At 45.1% G+C, this 17,786-nt stretch overlaps 1 protein-coding gene across 2 annotated transcripts in view; it reads left to right on the top strand.

Annotated features, from left to right (window-relative positions):
* Positions 1–17,786, top strand: part of TTC7B (tetratricopeptide repeat domain 7B) — a 1,510,908-nt gene that overhangs the window by 991,992 nt on the left and 501,130 nt on the right. The window contains exons 17-19 of one of the 2 annotated variants that reach the window (XM_085626530.1): positions 5,364–5,461; positions 10,602–10,706; positions 12,312–12,343. In XM_085626530.1, coding sequence (XP_085482656.1) covers positions 5,364–5,461; positions 10,602–10,706; positions 12,312–12,343 — 235 coding nt within the window. The remainder of the gene's footprint in view (positions 1–5,363; positions 5,462–10,601; positions 10,707–12,311; positions 12,344–17,786) is intronic. The other variant, XM_085626529.1, reaches the window with a different exon arrangement.

Here is a 17,786-nt window from a genome sequence, read left to right as displayed (position 1 = left end):
CATAATTAAAGTAATTATCTCTCCAGATCTGAACCTATGGCCTTCTTGTCATTGACACCATTGGGGAACGGTTGTGTGTCAGTTGGCGGGGGTGCAGGCATTGTATTTGACATATGAATGGTAGACCACCTTACAAATCCCGGCTTCCCTGTTGGACCGTACAGTGCGCTCCTTGGACATCATATCATCAGCTATGTACTGAGGAAGTTTAGAAGCATGCTGGCCGCAGACTGGCAGTATTCACTGCTCAAAGAATTACTTTTACATTTATGTTGCAGTGAATTTAATAGCTAAATTTCTAAATTATTGTTGTACTCCATTTCTGTTACAAGTGAAATTGTCCAATCACTGGTTCCCTCAAAATAAGGACATGTTGGAATACCTTTGTTTCTTCACCAAAATAAACTCCTCTGTTAACGTCATATGAAAAGTTGAGAATTTATCATCCGGTCCTTATCCATCAAGTATCAACTGAAAGGTTTCCAAAGCTGCGTTCTGCCTAGGGTTGAACCCTATGGAACAACCAGTGGCAGGCCTTAGACAGCTGTGAGGTGCTCATATTGCTGTATTACAGTTTCTGATTCAACATGTACGAAAACATCTGTTTTTGTTTGATGGCCATCTAAGCAAGTTGGCAAAGCGACAATGCTTCATTCCTAAATATGGCTTCCACACCTCCTTTCACAGATGTAATGTTGTTTCCGCATCTCTAACTCCAGAAAAGACAAAGCCATCGCAGTAGGGAAATCTGCAGGCTACTGAATATAGGCTTCGCCTCAAGGTGTCAGTCATAACATTACAAAGAAGTCCAAAATTACAGTTAGCAAAACAGCATACATGTAGCAAAATGACAGGGCAAGCCCGATAACCCTAAGCACCTGGACGGTTAATATAACAATTAAGTGGTTCATTTAAGAAAAGAAAATCGTTTTTTATGGGGTTTTACATTTGACTAAGTCTAACGTGGTGGGTCCAAAAAGTTTGCCCTATATTGTTAGATGTAAAAACCAGACATGAAAGGTAAACCACCAAAATTAGAACAGACAGAGCTATCCGGATTGAGAATTAAGCCAAACATTTAATAGCAGTAATGTATTTCCATTGTTAGTGGTAGTTCATAGTAACACACGTGATGTGGCGCAACAAAGCAGTTCTTCATTGAAATAGTAAGGTGCCGAGATGAAGGCAAATTCAAGGCAGCAAACCACAGGGGCTGAACGTTACTTCATAAAAATGATAGAGTGTTCGAATACAGATATCAAATATCAGGTGGAGTTAAACTTGTACTAAAATATGCTGTGAGAGGTGATATTTCACTCCTTGGACAGCTTATTATCTACTGCATTGAACCATGCATACCTAACAACACTTTAAATATGTACCACATTACAGCTGTCGAGAGAGTTCAAAATCCCTCTTAAGAGGGCCTAATAAGGGTTATCATAGTGCAAATCTTCTATCCCTCACTGTTTGTTTGAGTGGGTCACCAATACTGAAACCCTCCCCAGATACAGAAATCTGTGAGATTCCATGGGACAAAATACCTGCCTATGGTCTTTAGTTCAGTGTAGTAGCAATCCACTAATGAAAGCCTATTGTCTTCAATACTGCTTTTCACAAGAAGAGGGTCAGGCCCCCTGGATTTGACATGACTTTTCCAAATAACCAGATCAAACCTATATATTCTAACATGACTTTTCCCAACAAACTAAAAAGGTCAATAGCCTTTACCATTGCCTTGACATCATAACCAACACATGACTACTGAAGTGCACATTAAACTGGCAACCATCAGCTCTACAGTTATAAAATTATAAGTATGCATACAGTTATAGCAAGCAAAACAATATGCAGCCTCTCTCAAAAGAGACTAACCAGGCTTTTAACAGTGAAAATCTACCCCATGGGTTTTTAGACAGATTGACGTATACCAAAACCCTTGCCTACTATGGTAATCTATGAGCAAGTTATCGGTTTTCAGCCTGTAACACAGTGTGATAATAATCCATAGTTAAAGACCTATTCGTTTTCACAAATGCTTTTCATGATAAATAAGGCAAGACTACTGCCTTTGCCTTAATTCTTCATAATAAACAGGTCAGACCTGTGGCATTTAACATAACTTTTCCCAGTGAACCAATCGGGCCTACAGACATTATCACTGCCATCTCACCATAACAAACTCAGGCCTACTGCACTACACCTAGGCTTTCCCACAAGGCACCCATTGGGCATACATTTATACTGCATTCCAGTTGCCACAGCAGTATACACCTCCTTCTGAGAAGATTAACAAGCATTATCAAAATGAAAAACGTTTAACCCTGGACTTTGACAGATGGGGCGACAAAGACCAACGTCCTTGCCTACCGAAGTAATCTGTGAGATCTCTTACAAAACGATCTCTGTTTACAGGCTTTAACACTGCGTTATAACACTTAACCCATAAACACCTACTTAATTGAGCATATATTTTCCTAACAGACAAACCTCACTCATACAGTCTTAAAATTAAATTAATGTACAAAATAACAGCTGCCAAAACAATATACAACCCCTGCTCACACGGCCTAACAAGAATTCTCACAGGGTCTGTCAGAATGGGTAACAAACACCAAAAGTGTTGGGCTGTTGGCTTTATTTTATTATTTTACCTAAGACATACTGCCTTTGTTGCAACATTGAACAGTCAATGGCATCCGATCTAATATCTCACAGTGAACCAATCAAACCTTTAGCCGAATCATTGGCTTGTTGCCATCAACACTTCAGGCCTACTGGGCTGAACGTTAGCGTTTCCAAAAGGCAACCAAGAGCAGTACAATATGCAGCCCCTCCTAAGATGGCTTAAAAAGTATGTCACAGTGAAAATCTTCTACGCCTGTGGTTTGTCAGGGGGGCTAACTAATACCAACATCATGTGGAAGAGGTGTGGTGCAGCGGCCAGGGTGCCTGACTCCGGACCACGGGGTTCACGGTTCGATCGCCGGCGGCAGGTCAGCCCAGCACCATGGGACTCTGGGCAATAGCTCGCTTAATCTTCCCGACGGCCCCCAGCGCCGGGAAACCACTTCGGAGGTAGCTGTGCGCTTTACAAATTCAAGGTTATTATTATTATCCTGCCGTCAGTGAGATTTCATGAAACAAATTACCAGTCTTCCAGTTTTAACACAGTGCAATAACAGATAACTCTTAAATGCCTATTGTATCCAACAGATGCTTTTCACTATAAATATATCGGGCTTGCTGCCTTTATTGCACCCTTTCTTAATGTACTGATCAGCCCTATAGTTTTGATCTAAGCTTTGTCACAATAACCAACTGGGCCCTGCTGAACTGAGCATATACTTCTCCACGAGGCAAAAAGTGCAAAATAAGCATTCTTTTCAGTGGAAGCACACAGCCCCTCCCCAATCAAAGGAAGAACGCATGGTAATCAACATGTGGGTGAAGCCACAGCCCCTCTCTCTGTAGTGCTTCTTAAAGTTGTTTTTGAATTGATCACATGAGATCTGGTTGCAGCTGCGCTGGGAAGGCAGACTAAAAATGGACTTTTGTTAGTGACCTTGTAGGTGTAGCCCTGCCCTTTCATAGGTGTTATGGAGAGCTCCTTTTGCCAGACACCACAGGAAAGGATATCCATAATTTCTGGAGCAGATTGGGATTGTGTGTATATCTGATCTCTGTCAGGCGCTGGGTGAGCCTGTTTAAATGGCTGTAGTTTGTTCACAGTGTTCATCCAGGGGCTGCATTACAGATACAGCGCAGCCTTAAGTGTCCACACCGTGTGCATCGTATCACAGCATACATGCTATTCCCAACACAGTGGCAACCTGCCTGTTAAAAGCTGCCAGTCCGCCTTTCACTAGCTGCAGCAGCCTGGCCTCGGATTCAAAGGGGCCGTGATTCCCCTGCAGGTGAATACATTAAATGAGTTGCCACAGAGTGCCTGTGGAGTCCTTGGGACACTCGCTGCGCCCTTGTGGAACACACTGACTGTGCACCAGCTCTATGTGGCGCACAGTCTGGGTTCTCCGCAAGGGCTCCTTTGCCTCTGCTTCTTTCTTTAAAGAGGTGAGTATACAAAGGACTCCTTCGTTTGCTGGGGGACCATATATCCATGCAAATGAGGGCAGCGCCCCCGTGGCACTATAGTATTACTTCTGTAATATGGATCATACTGGTGCTAAATGTGCATCAGTGTGATCCATATTGCAGATGGGGCAGTGCAAACATCTGCAACCCCTCCTGCAATTAAATAAATACCTGAAGGCGCAAAAAGGAAGTGAAATGCCCATTATGCCACTCGGGCAAAATGTATAATATGGCCTTAGGTGTGTGTAGCTTGCAGTTGACCAAGTAAAGCAATACTTGTTGTACAGTACTATGGAGAGATGTTGAGGTGAAATTGCTGTGGTGCTGATGGCCTAGTGCCTCAATGAGACTCCTTTTGAGATGAAAGTAAATGAACATTTCAATGCAAGGAGCTTGGAAATATGAACTCCTGTTAAGATGTACATAGCTGCCCCAGCTTTTTTCTCAGGTTCCTCATATTGAGAAAGGGGTCCTCTTCTGCTTTTCAACCATATAATAAGCATTGCGAAAAACGATGACTGGGGAAGTAGCGACCGTGTACTTTCACAAATCAAATGTCCTCTTGTTATCAGAAAAGATATTGCATTCAACTCGTTTGAGGCTTTGGGTATCTTTCTGTGGTTAAGTTCTTTCTCTCGAGAACCAGTGAAAAACGTTCCTATTGTACATCAACATCATCATGCCCTTGCTCTGCCCCATACCCATCAATGAACGAGGCATCCTTTCACATTGTAACTTCTTCTGGCCAATCGGTGCTTCTAATGGACCCTTTCACCGTTATTCTTCATTGCCATACCCATACTGCACCACGCCACAAACATGAGTGATGACACTTGTTTTCTTCTTAGCTTTCCAGTATTTCAAGTCATTTTCTTTGTTCTGAGTCACAACTTTATATAGAGTCAACATGCATCATATACTCCATTTCTCCTTCAAGCGATTCATAAGGTTAAGTGGAATTTAATTTGGAGTCTCTGTGCAGGAACCTTTCTGTTTGACTTTTGTGATCTTGGAGACAAACCCTTATAACCTTCATTTATTTTTTGTTATTGTAAAAACACATGGAAAAACTGCGAAACAAATTTTAAGGATCATAGTGGCCACCTCAAAACAAGTTGTCACCACAAGGAAGGGAGACTTAATGTTGGATGCAAACCACTACTACAGTCTAGGACGTCTGAAAATGATTGAGCAAATCCAAGCATGAAAGCACATGTAGGGGTTTAGTCTTGCTTCTGTGTGGTTAACTTTGAGATGTTTTCCCCTAGTGATTCTGGACGAGGGAGCAGTCTTTTGGACCGAACCATAGCCGACAGACGGCAGCTCAACACAATAACCTTGCCAGATTTCAGTGATCCTGAGACAGGTAGGAATTAACTGCTAATAAATACAAGGTAAAGGCATAGTGCCATCCCTTCTCTAACAACCCCTGATGTTTGATGCATACTTTTAAGACGTTTCATAATATGTTCCAAAATTAAAGTTCTGAGCTAAGAAAATATTTCTGGTATTAGTAAGGTATCTCTCTTACGGTTCCTTTTTGGAATGAATTTAAAAGGGAAATATTGCCGATCTAATTATACAATAGTCATTAATGCTATGAAGTAGAAATAGTTTCCATTTGCTTTCCTTCTTTTTTTCTGTTTTGTGGCTAATAAATCTGTTCTCGTGGTGTTCAAAGGTTAATATTTCTGGCCATATTTTTTTAGAGTAAAATTCATATTGAGGTACAATGTCAAAAATAGATGTTCAAGCAATTCCCCTGTGTGTACACCAAAAGGTACTTCAGGCACCGTGATTCTTCTGGTACTTTTGTCCTTCGATAAACCAGCTTTTCAAATTACATCAATTTGTTATTTAAAAAATAGCCCTTCAAAAGAGGAAAGAAGACAGAATCTTCTTGGCAACTGCTGGAGATCAGTAACAACTGCAAGAAGCAGTAAAGAGTTTGTCTCATGTCTACTGTCTTACAATTGCTTCTACATGGTGTTCGTAACACAACTTACTAACTAGGTTTTGGTTGCCAAAGGACACATTTTATATTGACAGGTGCGGTGGTGCGGTGTCCTCCATGTCCTTAGAAATTCAAAAAGAAATGTCCTTGTTTCTGCTTATGATAACCATCTCTCACCCACCAAATCACCTCTTAGAGCTCCTAATGTCTTGTGGCAAGTTGGTCATTGTCAGGAGTCCGTATCCATGACAGAGTTTTCAAGAAAAGGGGCCATTCAATATGCCACGTACGTTTTTACTTTGTTATTGTTAACTGATGCTGTTAGTTTCTGAAACAATAGCTAATCAATCATTTTGTTGTGGCAATTTGAGAGCTGCTATACATAGCTTAATTTGCAAAAATAGTCCGTTATAAATATTTCCCAGACTCTGAAGCCCATTGCATTGTGAATAGTAAGAGTGATGTATATCTACAGGTTGCATGATCTCTTTAACTTTCATGATCCTTCCATTCACTTTGCTCTAGTAGATCTTGACCACATCTGTACCTCTGCTAATCCTCTTCTCATTTCAAGGGTCTCTTTTCCATGGTAGACAGGAGGCACTGGTACATACTTGAAGATTTCCCTCTCCAGATTGGTAGTATCACATTTTCAGAAGATATCCACTCCCTTCTTATTGTGAGGCCAGTGAAATCCTCTTGAGCTTCCCTCCTCACCTGTTTCACCCCTTTGGTTCTCATACATTATGAACTTCCCACTAAGGAGAAACTTTTGTACTCCTTTTTCAAATCACTTACTTTTGTTATCTGGCCAAAGTTACCAGCATCTTTTAGGAGCATGTGCCCTATCTATCTAGGGAGTGAGTTGTTTTACCCACAATGTGGGTGAAGCAGTCTTTACTGCAAATAATCTGTCTTCTGTAGTTTAGCTGGATTTTCTCCATCCTAATTCCCAATTGTGCAGGGTTGCAATAAAGTCTTACGTCACATATGCAACTCTTACCATACATTTTTAGAAGATCAACTACTTGGTTGCATATTTGAGGACACCTGTACTGGGACTTCAGCTTGGGTCAGGAGATTGAATTCCTTGACAAGGCCTTCATCTTGATGGAAGTCATTCCACACATCCATGAATTGATGAATCTTCGCATCTTGTGAAGTCCTTAGTGATAGCTCACAAAATTTAAGAGCGATTGAGCCTATGCACCTTCTGAAGTTTCCTGAGAATCCATACTTAATATATATTTTACCTTCTTCCTTTAGAAGGCTATTCCATATATTTCCAAATTCTGATTCTTACCAACACTTGAAGTATTGTTGCTTTTTTACGTTAATCAGCAATCGAAATAGTGCCCCAAATCTACCCATCTCCTTCAGAACATCAGATATGTTTTTTTAGGGTTTCAAGATATAGTAGGACGTGGTCTGTAAATACAGCCATTATATTCTGAGTCTTTAGAGCCATTTCCTTTGATTCCCTAGTTTTGACATGTGGCATTATCAAATGATTCCATCACTAGACCATAAAGAAACAGTGACCAAAGATATCCATGTCTTGTGCCTCTCTTCTGTTTGAATCCATATGGTTGATGGCCATTCAAAGATATTGTGGACCCAGGAGAATAATTTGTAGTTTTCACAGACTAGGAAAGTCAGACCAAGTCTTTAAAACCTTAGTCATGAAGAGACATTGCACTGTCATTGGCTTTATTGGTGTCTAGGAACAACGGGATGGATTTTTGTAATCAGCTAAATAAATCATTTGCCTACTGTATAATATCAGCTCTTTGCCTCTCCAGAATCAACTTCCCGAGCCACCCTATCCCAATGGATAAATCTAGGTTTCTATTGAGGAGTGAAATTGTCCTAAAGAATGAGCACTGCACGAGATCAGTTGATCCCTAAATGTCGTGTAAATATTTCCTGTGTTGTTGTCCCTTTACATGGATTTGCCTATAGCTGTCAACTTCATTGATTTACCAATAGTTAATTCCACATGTCTCATCTCTCAGTCGCTCTGCTAATTGATGGAAAACTGATTGCCATATATTATGTTGTAATATCCTTGATACTGGTCTTTTCTTGAGGTGTATGGAAATTCATGAATTAGCTTGGATTCCACTGAATTTACTCTCTGGCTTGTGATAATCCTACTTAAAATCATAAGGACCATCCTCTCCCTCTGTTGTTTTCTTAATAACTGGGCAAAAGTCTAATTACTTGTTCTCCTCTTCACTGCATTTCTGTCTTATAAATATGAATTTCATGTTGCCCCTTTCCATTGGGAACTTCCTACCAGCAGGTTGCAAGACTATGGCCTAGTGACCTTAGATCTTCTGTCCCCATGCCCAGCTCAATTTCCATTGTCATACGTATTTGCCTCAGCTGCTTCGCCTTCAGTTGGGTAGATTAATTTCATTTTTCCTCCCGATCGAGGTAAAGCACTTTTCATGGGTCTACCTAGATCTGCTAAACCTAGTGAGATAGCCTAATTTCTTCATTGACGCAAACCTGTCTAAAAATTGATCCATACAACATTAGAAATACCGACCCATTGGATCCATCTCCCCACATATTGTAAAAAGGGCAGCAGCTGAGGAATTCAAGCTGACCTTGAATAGGTGCATAACCAATAGGCTGCGTTCTGTCATTCTTACCACATCTTCCAGGCTCCTCTTTACTTCTAGGAAAGTGAAGACCATCTGTTTGCTTGGGACTTCTCTTTTTACTGTGTCTGGAAGACCCGAGACCGTTACTCTATTCTTACATCTCTGTGGGTGGTATCTTGTCCGTTCCTGCCATGCACCTCCGGGAAGAGAACTCACAGACCTACTTTCTACATTATCTTCTCACTACCAGTCTCTTGGTGGAAGGATTGAACCCTTTTACATTCAGTGAACCCACCCAAAGGGTTTTCCTACTTCTCTTACCATTATTGTACCAAAATAATGTGGGTGCCGTTGCACCCTACCCACCCCCAGCAGCTCCCTAGCTCTGTAGTTCACCCAACCCCACATGGTCCTCTCCTGCCCTCAATAACACTGCTGCTTTGGTGCCATGAGTTTCAGCGTTTAACATTGAAAAATGAAAATGCACAAACATTCAACCGGAAATCACTTCTCTGTTGTACTCATGCTGGCTGATGGCTCAAAATGATGTATTCTTCCAAAGTGCCACTTTTGCCCGAGGAAGGCATTGTAGTCAAGAGCATCGCTAAATGAATTTAGACAAAATGGAGAAAATGTTGCTTCTGGTAAGTACCTTACAAGTGAAGGTTATTCAAAATTAATCTTCTGAATATTATTCTTAAATCACAGAAGTCGTGCTGATTAAACCGACAATGAGTGTTTGCCTATTTGAAGGCAGTGTTCTAATGCTGATTCAGGGGGGAAAGCCCTTCTGATCAGAAGTGTGTAGTTTACAAATTGAAAACGAACTGTCGCTAGTTTACTATTTTTTTTATGCTTTAAATATATTTGTTATGGTGAAGAAAATAATACAAGAAAATCACCGGAGAAAAAAATGACTACCTGCTTTTATAGGTTTTATCAGATTTGCAAATAATTGCATTGTTATTTAGTTAATGTCTTTAGACTGAACACATTGCACCTTTTCATTGGAAATCCATTCGTTGTGCCAGTGCTCGCTTTTCCGATCCTTCGCTGTGGGATACATCAGCACGCTCCCGCTCTAAAACCTGATGGGAACTTGTTTGTCTTGGCCGTTCTCTCTCATAGGAGAGCGAGATGGACAGGATAATGTATGGTGGTGAAGCACGAGGCTATATTTCACTCAAATGGTCTGCTGCCATAAACTATGAAGCCCACGCAAAGGATCTTCGGGTTTATGCAGCTGTAGAAAACTGTCTGTTCTGTCTGACAGAGGAGAGCAGAAGAACTAGAGCAGAGAAAACTGACATCAGACCAGGGTTCTCACTGCTTGAGTGAAAAGGTAGAACAAGTCTTGCTGTAAAGTTTCTTTCATGTCAGGCACTTGCATATAAATATGTGTTCATTTATATACATGATCAGTGAAGAATTACAAAACCTTTAAGTCGGAGTTGTCAGGGGTAGCTCCGGGAGTGCTGTATCCATGTTCGATTTTTGAGGTATCCCCATACAATACAGTTGCACACAATGGCTCTAATCAGTAGAGATTTGCATAATTTGTGGCTATCCTAACAACCTGGCATGGATCCAGTCTTCTTGGAACCTACGTTGAACATTTCACAGTTGAGTAATATTTGTGGTGTGGATGTCATGAGCATGTCGCACAAGAATCTGTTGTGATCTGTTAGATTTCATCTAGAAGACTGCATATTACATTGAAGGATTTCTTTGCAGATTACTCTAAATATTGGAAATGTGCTAGAGATTTTTGAACTGTCACAAATGTGCGAAACTAAAATGTTTTTCTCAATTGCATGTTCTTAAAAGTTCAATTATTACCATTGAAATGTACAAGCCAGCTTTTTCTGTTTTATTATATCCCTTGGCACTTCATTACATGTCATTGTTTCCCTTTGTCGTTTTTTCTTTCACCTTTCTAGCTTCTGATTCCTCTTCTTCCTCCAGGACAGAGTATTCTCTCCACCTGTTTGTTTCTTCTCATCTTCCTCACTTTCGTCCCCATCCTGACACCTTCCTCAAATCCCATCCATTCCATGAACATGTGCTCCTCGGGTCCGGCGAACCTCCTCGCTGTAAACTCCTTTTTTTTTCTATATTTGATAGATGCTTTGTGTGTGTTCTGAGAGTTCGCATAGTCCGCAAACTGACAGCGTCGTTTTGCATTCGAGAGTTTGAAACAAAACATGTTTGGAAAGAGTTATTTCATTCTGATTTTTTTTCTATTATTGGCATTATGGGTTCATTTAGGAATGACTCAAACGTGCTCTTTTCCACTGTCAATGGCTTTAAAATAATATATAGTCCGTGGCTATCCATGGATGTATTTTACTAATGAAAGATCATAATTACATAAATGTTCCCCCGAGAACAATTTTTTTGTAAATCCAAAACATTCCGCTTTACCATGACCAATGTTAAAATGTAGTGAATTAATTAATTCAGTCAGTTATTTGTGTTTCGAACAAATCTTTTAGTTTCAGATATTATGTCATCCAACAGGGCATAGATTAATAATGGTACAGAATTACTCCACAGAATGAGGAAAAATGAACCCCATGGCCTTTTCCCTAGGTACATGCTATAAAATACTATATACATACATAGATAATGATGAAAGCCTCATGGACCTTACTGATTCATGCAAAATGTAAAGGCTGACAAAGATGGTACCGTAGAAAAGGTAGACTATATTTCTCCACTGCCAATCCTAAATATCTGATAGAGACTACTAGCCGCAGATTCCTTGACGTAGAATTATCCCCAGGCGTGAGACTGGATCTGGAAACTTTTTGCCACAGCATCCCTGCGCGCTGGGGCGACATCACGCGACTCCGCCCAGGCATCGTCCGCGTATGTGACGACAGCGAGGTCACATAAGACCCGCCCCGGTGCGCCCACATCAGTTTTTTCCTTTTCCGCGTGCAACGCAGATCCGTTCCTTGCTACGGGCCTGTTTAGGGCCCCCTTTCTTCCATTCTTTTTGGTGGAACAGTGTGCGAATGCCTTCGGGCTTTAAAACTTGCACGTTTTGTGGGCATCTTATGTCGGCGACGGACCCTCACCTCATTTGTATGTGGTGTTTGGGGGAGGGTCACAGCACCACAGATTGTGCGGCGTGTCAAAAGTTGAAGCCGAAGTCGCTGCAGGAGCGCCGAATGAAACTTCTCTCGGCGCGTCTCTCCAGGTCGACGTCCTCCCCTCGGTCTGCTTCGGCAGACAGCTTCAGGTCCGGCCGTGGTCATCGTCCTCGCCTTTCTCCGATGTCACGTGAGCGTCGCTCCCCGATGGGTAAGTGTCGCAGTTCGTCCCCGGGGGCTGGTTTCCGGCCTACCGGGGACGTGGACTCTCCACGGGTGATGCGGCCCGCGTGTCGTCCTATCCACCGTTTCCCAGTGTTGGGGCCTCGAGAGTCCAGATGGAGACTTACGCGGCGGCTTTGCAGGCCTCGCTGGCGTCTCCTCCTCCTTCCCCTCCTGGGGCGTCGGCGGATCCCTCGCCCTGCGCAGGGCCCTCCGCGGCACCGCCGGTGACTCCGGCCCCAGCGCCGACTGGGTCGAATCCAGGCTTGGAGGATGTGGTGCTGTTGGGGTGCGGCTCCTCTGGGGCACCTCCTTCAGGCCACGGCGTCTCTGCCTCGCCACAAACTCCTGCGGGGGTCCCTGTGGTGTCGCGGTAGGTCGCCGGTGCTCGGGTCGCATCCCCGAGCCCCTCTCGGTCCCTTGGCATGGTGGTCCTGTCTAAGGCCGAGGTGACGCCGCTACGGCACTGGCAGCAGCTGGACCGTGCGGAGCCACAGGGGTCGGTGGACTCTCCTCGTCCCGATCCTGGTCGAGGCCGAGGGCGGACACCTCGTCCCTCTCCGAGCCCCTCTCGTACCTCCCCACAGGTGGCTGCCTCGTTGTTGGTTGTATCATCCCTGGCGCCGCCACAGGGGTTCGCCTCCTTCTGGGCCGCGGCCGGCGGAGGGCTTTGGGCCCCTCCCCCGGCCCGTCCCGTTCCCCCACGCAGGTGGTTGCCTCGGCGAGGGTCGGGCCGGCGCCGCTCCAGCTCTACTCCAGTCCCCGCTCTGGTGCGGGGTGACTTGGCGGTGCCTTGCCCGGTGACGCCAGATGGCGCCGGTGTCCTGCCTCAAGCAGCGGACTCTACGGCTCCGCGCAGGGGTCGTACCATGGATTCGTCTTTGGATGCTCCTTCTCAGGAGGCAGGCTGCATATTGGTATCGTCCTCCCCGGAGACTGGTCGCCGTGCGGTGTCCCTTTCACCGGCGTCGAAGAGCAGCTCCCCGCCCTTCCTGAGGCAGAGGTGTTCGTCAGAAGAGCGGCAGGTCCCTCATTCTTCGCCTCCTCCTGACTTCCAGGCCTGGGCCTTGCCCGCCCCGCTTGGCCTCGGGGACGGCCGCCTTAGTTTACAGCCGTTGCCCACAGAGGAGCTGCTTTCTCTACCTCGGGGCCCTGCGGATGCGGGTGCGGCCTTCGCTCACGCGGTGTCCACGGCTGTGGGCATCCTACGCATGGGTGACCCGGTGGCTCACTTTCCGGCAGACCATCTGTTGGAGGTCCTCCACCAGGGCTCTGGTGGGAGGGAAATCTTGCTTCCTTTTGAAGGTTCGCTCCTTTCTGCCTTGACGGGGGCTTGGAGGCGTCCTGCCTACGGGGACCCGGTGACCCCGCATCTTCTGCATCGGCACCTTCCGACGCCGCGTGACCCTGCGTACCTTTCCATTCACCCCTCAGCCGCCTGCCCCCTTTTTCGGACTACTTTTCCCTCCCTGCCGCCCCTGTTGGCTCCGCCGTCCAGAGAGGCTCGCTGTCTGGATACTTGGGGATGCAACATTTTCGCCTCGACCAACGCGGCTCTGCGGGCCCTTAACACCTTGTGTGTGCTGGCTAGGGCCTCCTCCTGTTTGTGGGACTCGGCTGAGTCTCTGGAGTCTGCAGCGTCCCAGGAGTCTGCTCAGGTGGATTTGCGGCATCATGCATTGGATGGCCGGGAGCTTGTGGCGTTTATTCTCCGCTCCGGATGTCTCTGAGGCGCTGGGCCGGGCCATGGCTTCCTCAGTCGCTCTCCGTCGCCATGCTTGGCTTCGGGACGGCGTCTTTCCCGAAAATATTCGGGAGAGGCTCATTGATCTCCCATTTGATGGCAGTCTGTTGTTCCATGCCCCGGCCAACTCCGCCATCCAGAGGCTCTAGGCAGGGCTCCGTCCTCCTCCTCCGCCTTGTCCTCATCCTCCTCTGTCCCCTCCTCAGTGACTTCTGAGTTAGGGTTGCTTCTGGGCCTTCTTAGGCTGGCTGTTATGGTTGTGGAGTATGTTTTTCTGGCCATTTACGTCCTTCCTTGGGACTTTGGCATTGTTGGCTGCTGGACGGCCCTTTTGTTGTTGTGTGTGAGTTCTGCAGGAGTTGTTGCGCAGGCTTGGCACTGAGATTGGGCCTTCTGCTTTGCTTGGGCTGCTGTCAAGCCTGCAGCGGGGTGCTTTTTTTCCCCGTGGTTCTTTTGTTTCTTCCTCTGCTGCGGAAGTTCTTCCAAAGAGGGTTACCATATCTTGGGACTTCACGTGCCCTATGTGGGGTTATGGTAGCTGTCATATGGCTTGCACTCTGCTGGAGGGTTCTGGTCACCTTCGGGTACCTGTTCTCCATGGTGTTTACGTAGGTTGCTTTGATTCCTGAGGTCGTGTGCGCGGCCACTTGTGGTGGAGGCCCGGGCCTCTCCTCCTCTCCCTGCTCCCGTTCTGCGGTTTGGGATGTCCCTGTGTTCTCCCTTACCAGGCGTCGCCTACTCGGCCTTCCTGGGGCCTCGGGCTGTTCTTCTTGCTTCTGGCCTTGACTGCCGGCATTGTTCTGGCGGGCAGACTGCTCTCCATCTGGAATGGGCTCGCCTTCTTCTCCCTAGCTTCCTTGGGCCCTCTAGGCTTCTTCTTCTTCTTCTTCCGTCTTCCTGTCTTGGTATTCGGCGGACGCTATGTTGCCTTGTGGGGGAGTGGGGTGCTTCGGCCTCTCAGTCCTTGCCCTTGGTTCCTCTGCTGTGAGCGTAGGAGCCTCTTTAACCTTCTTTCCCTCCTACGTCCCCTTGGGGTCGTTGGGGTTCTGCTTGTGGGGGTTCCCTTGGCCGGGCAGGGGCGAGGTTCTACCTGGTCCACAGATCTGGTCCCCTGTGGGGCCCTCTGTTCTGCATTGGCTGGTGGGGTCCTTTCACAGACCCTCCTTCCCAGGGGGTATTGCTAGGGTATCTATTCTACGTGAAGGAATCTGCGGCTAGTAGTCTCTATCAGATGTACGAGTTACTTACCTTCGGTAACAATGTATCTGGTAGAGACGATTCTAGCCGCAGATTCCTTCACAGCCTGCCCTTCCTCCCCTATTCTGCCAGGACCCTTGGTTGGGCTTCGGTACTCCCCTCCCGGTGGGGGGGCTGTGTCTCCTGTGAGTGCCTTCCTTGTTCTTGACGGGTGGCTCCGTCTGGGAGCGGTTCATTCCTCCTTTGGTTCTTGGATGGGGTTCCGGTGCTCTGGTGCCCTGCTGCTCTGGCTACTCCAGGTTTGGGGGGGTTGCTTCTATCCTTGTCCTCCCTCCCCTCCTTCCATTGTTATCTTCTGATTTGAGGGTCCTCTGGCCATATTTTGCCCTTGTCCTTGTGGGTGGTTGCCCTCTAGGTTGGGGTGGCTTGGGAGTTTGTTGTCCCTGTCTGTCTTGGGACTGGTCCCATTCCTTGCTCAGGATGGGGGGGTGGGTTGCCTACGTGTGCCATGACTTTTACGTATGCTCTTGCCTCTGGGGCACGGGGATGGGAGGTTGTCGGTGCTGGCAGGGTGACTGTTCAGGTTCCTGCTTCTTCTTTCCCTGCCCTTGGGTTCTGCGGTGTTGGCACTACTCTGGTGGTGTTGTTTTTTCACCGTTTCTTTCCAATTTTTTTCTGCTCTTCGCACACTGTTCCCATGCTTCCATAGTTTTTTATCTGGTGATTCCGCGTTGTGGTGCTGAAAAGTTCTCAGAAGAAAACTGATGTGGGCGCGCCGGGGTGGCTCTTATGTGACCTCCCTGACGACGCGGACGACGCCTGGGCGGAGTCGCGTGATGTCGCCCCGCCCCTGGCGCGCAGTGATGCTGTGGCAAAAAGTTTCCAGATCCAGTCTCATGCCTGGGGATAATTCTACGTGAAGGAATCTGCGGCTAGAATCGTCTCTACCAGATACATCGTTACCGAAGGTAAATAACTCGTACTATCAGTATTCAAGGTTGTGGTGCTCCTTCAGTGAAGTCTGGGGTTTCAGGAATAAATTATATTTAAAAAAGGGAAAGATATGAAGATTTTCTTTTCCCTTTACCACCTAAATTAACTGTATTATTCATTCAAATACATTACCAACATATAGACAGTTTTATTTAGCAAAATACTTTCTTACTGGACACATACAAGCGGGTTAGTGTTCTGTGTCCTATACACAAAGTATTAAAACACAGAGTTTCTAGTGCTCTCTAACTCCCTACAATCACTGTATAATGGCACATGAGGGCACACTCTTATTAATTTACTCACACATCATCTAATGCTTCCAAATGGATATGCTTGAGGGTGTCTACCTCAAATATTGCTGACCCTCATTGTAGCGTTGTCTACAACTTCATACAGTGCCTTTGTCAGGACATATATTGTGTTTTCGACAAGAGACTCGGATGTCAGTTCTTAAAATTAATCATTTCAGTCTGCGTGAATTGTACCATCTTAGCAGCTGCCTATGTGTGCTAACTAGTACCGGTGAGCTTGACTGTCTACAATGTTAATTGTTTGGTGATTAATTAATTAAATTAATTTATTTAATTTATTGTATCCTAATTCCCATCACAGTTAGCAGTGGTAGGCATGTGTTTGCACTGCCAGAGCTTCCCTAATTATCTTATTCTGATGGATTCACCATTTCTGTAAATTAATAGAGCTTAGCAGGTACTTGTGTCTTCCTCCTAAATTACATTTTTTGTAATACGTGATAAAAAAAAATCAATAGGCCGTGTAACACAGAATCAAGTTCTGTGCACTGCCATGTCCAGCAGAATGAATGCTGGCTTGCCATAATACATTAAGGAGCTGCTAAACATCAACAGTTTACTCAAGTGGTATATCAAGTAGGGCCACTGGGGCAGGGTCGACAAAGGCTTTGCCGAGGTGTGTTGTTAGCTGGGATAGTGTACTCTGGAATCTGCTGTTAGTTGTCATCTATAGTGGAACTTAAAGGGTATCATACTCTGTGTACGCATAGAAGCACCAAGTGAAAGGTCTATTCTAACTTTGGAATATGCTGACAGCTCAGCACTCTCCTCCCCTGCGAGATTGCTAACAATCACGATGTACTGTAGCTACCGTGGCTTTGCATGGTGGTTGTAGTAAGAAATCTGTTCTTCAACCTGTAAATGTAAGTCGTTTATTCAATGACAGTCATGCCCAAGGCAGTCAGAACAGCAGCCAGGATAGATCTTGTTCAACGTAACAACCAAACATTCAAGTTCAAGAGTGCAGAATAAAAAAGCAAGTGACACATAGAGCAAAGAGAAAGGACTTGAACAAAGTGCATGCAACACAACATAGAATATACAGTACAGTACAACACTTAGAAGAAAAATAGTATAGAAATCCATTACTACTCACGTCTCCTTCTCAGAAATGAAAACATTAAAAAGGCAAAAATAGAGAAGAACACATGATAAAGAAATAAAGAAAAATACTAGAATGGCACAGCATCATAATTGAATTATTTGTAATGTAAACCATAATCCTCATACTCTTCGGCATACGTTTTTCTCTTATTGGTCGGAGACCTCATTATAACGATCACAATTCAAAGAATAACCTTGTTCACAAAGCTGGCTGAAGGATTGGAAACATTACGTACTGATGCACTAGCATTGTTTAAAACAAAATCAGGTTCATGACAAAAATTGGAAACTTCATCATGTAAATCAGACCTGACTTAAGCAAGTCTTGACATTCTCCACCAGGTGCCTTTGATTTAAAGTGCTGAAGATTTTCCAGCAACAACAGTTTTAAAAGATTTTGAAAATATTAACTAGCCTTTTTAACATTATTTCAGTGGTAATTTTGACATGGGC

Source organism: Triturus cristatus, chromosome 9 (assembly GCF_964204655.1).
Source record: "Triturus cristatus chromosome 9, aTriCri1.1, whole genome shotgun sequence".
In the NCBI taxonomy this organism is placed as follows: domain Eukaryota; kingdom Metazoa; phylum Chordata; class Amphibia; order Caudata; family Salamandridae; genus Triturus; species Triturus cristatus.
The sequence above is the reverse complement of the archived record's forward strand: the minus strand, read 5'-3'. Positions and strand labels throughout refer to the sequence as shown.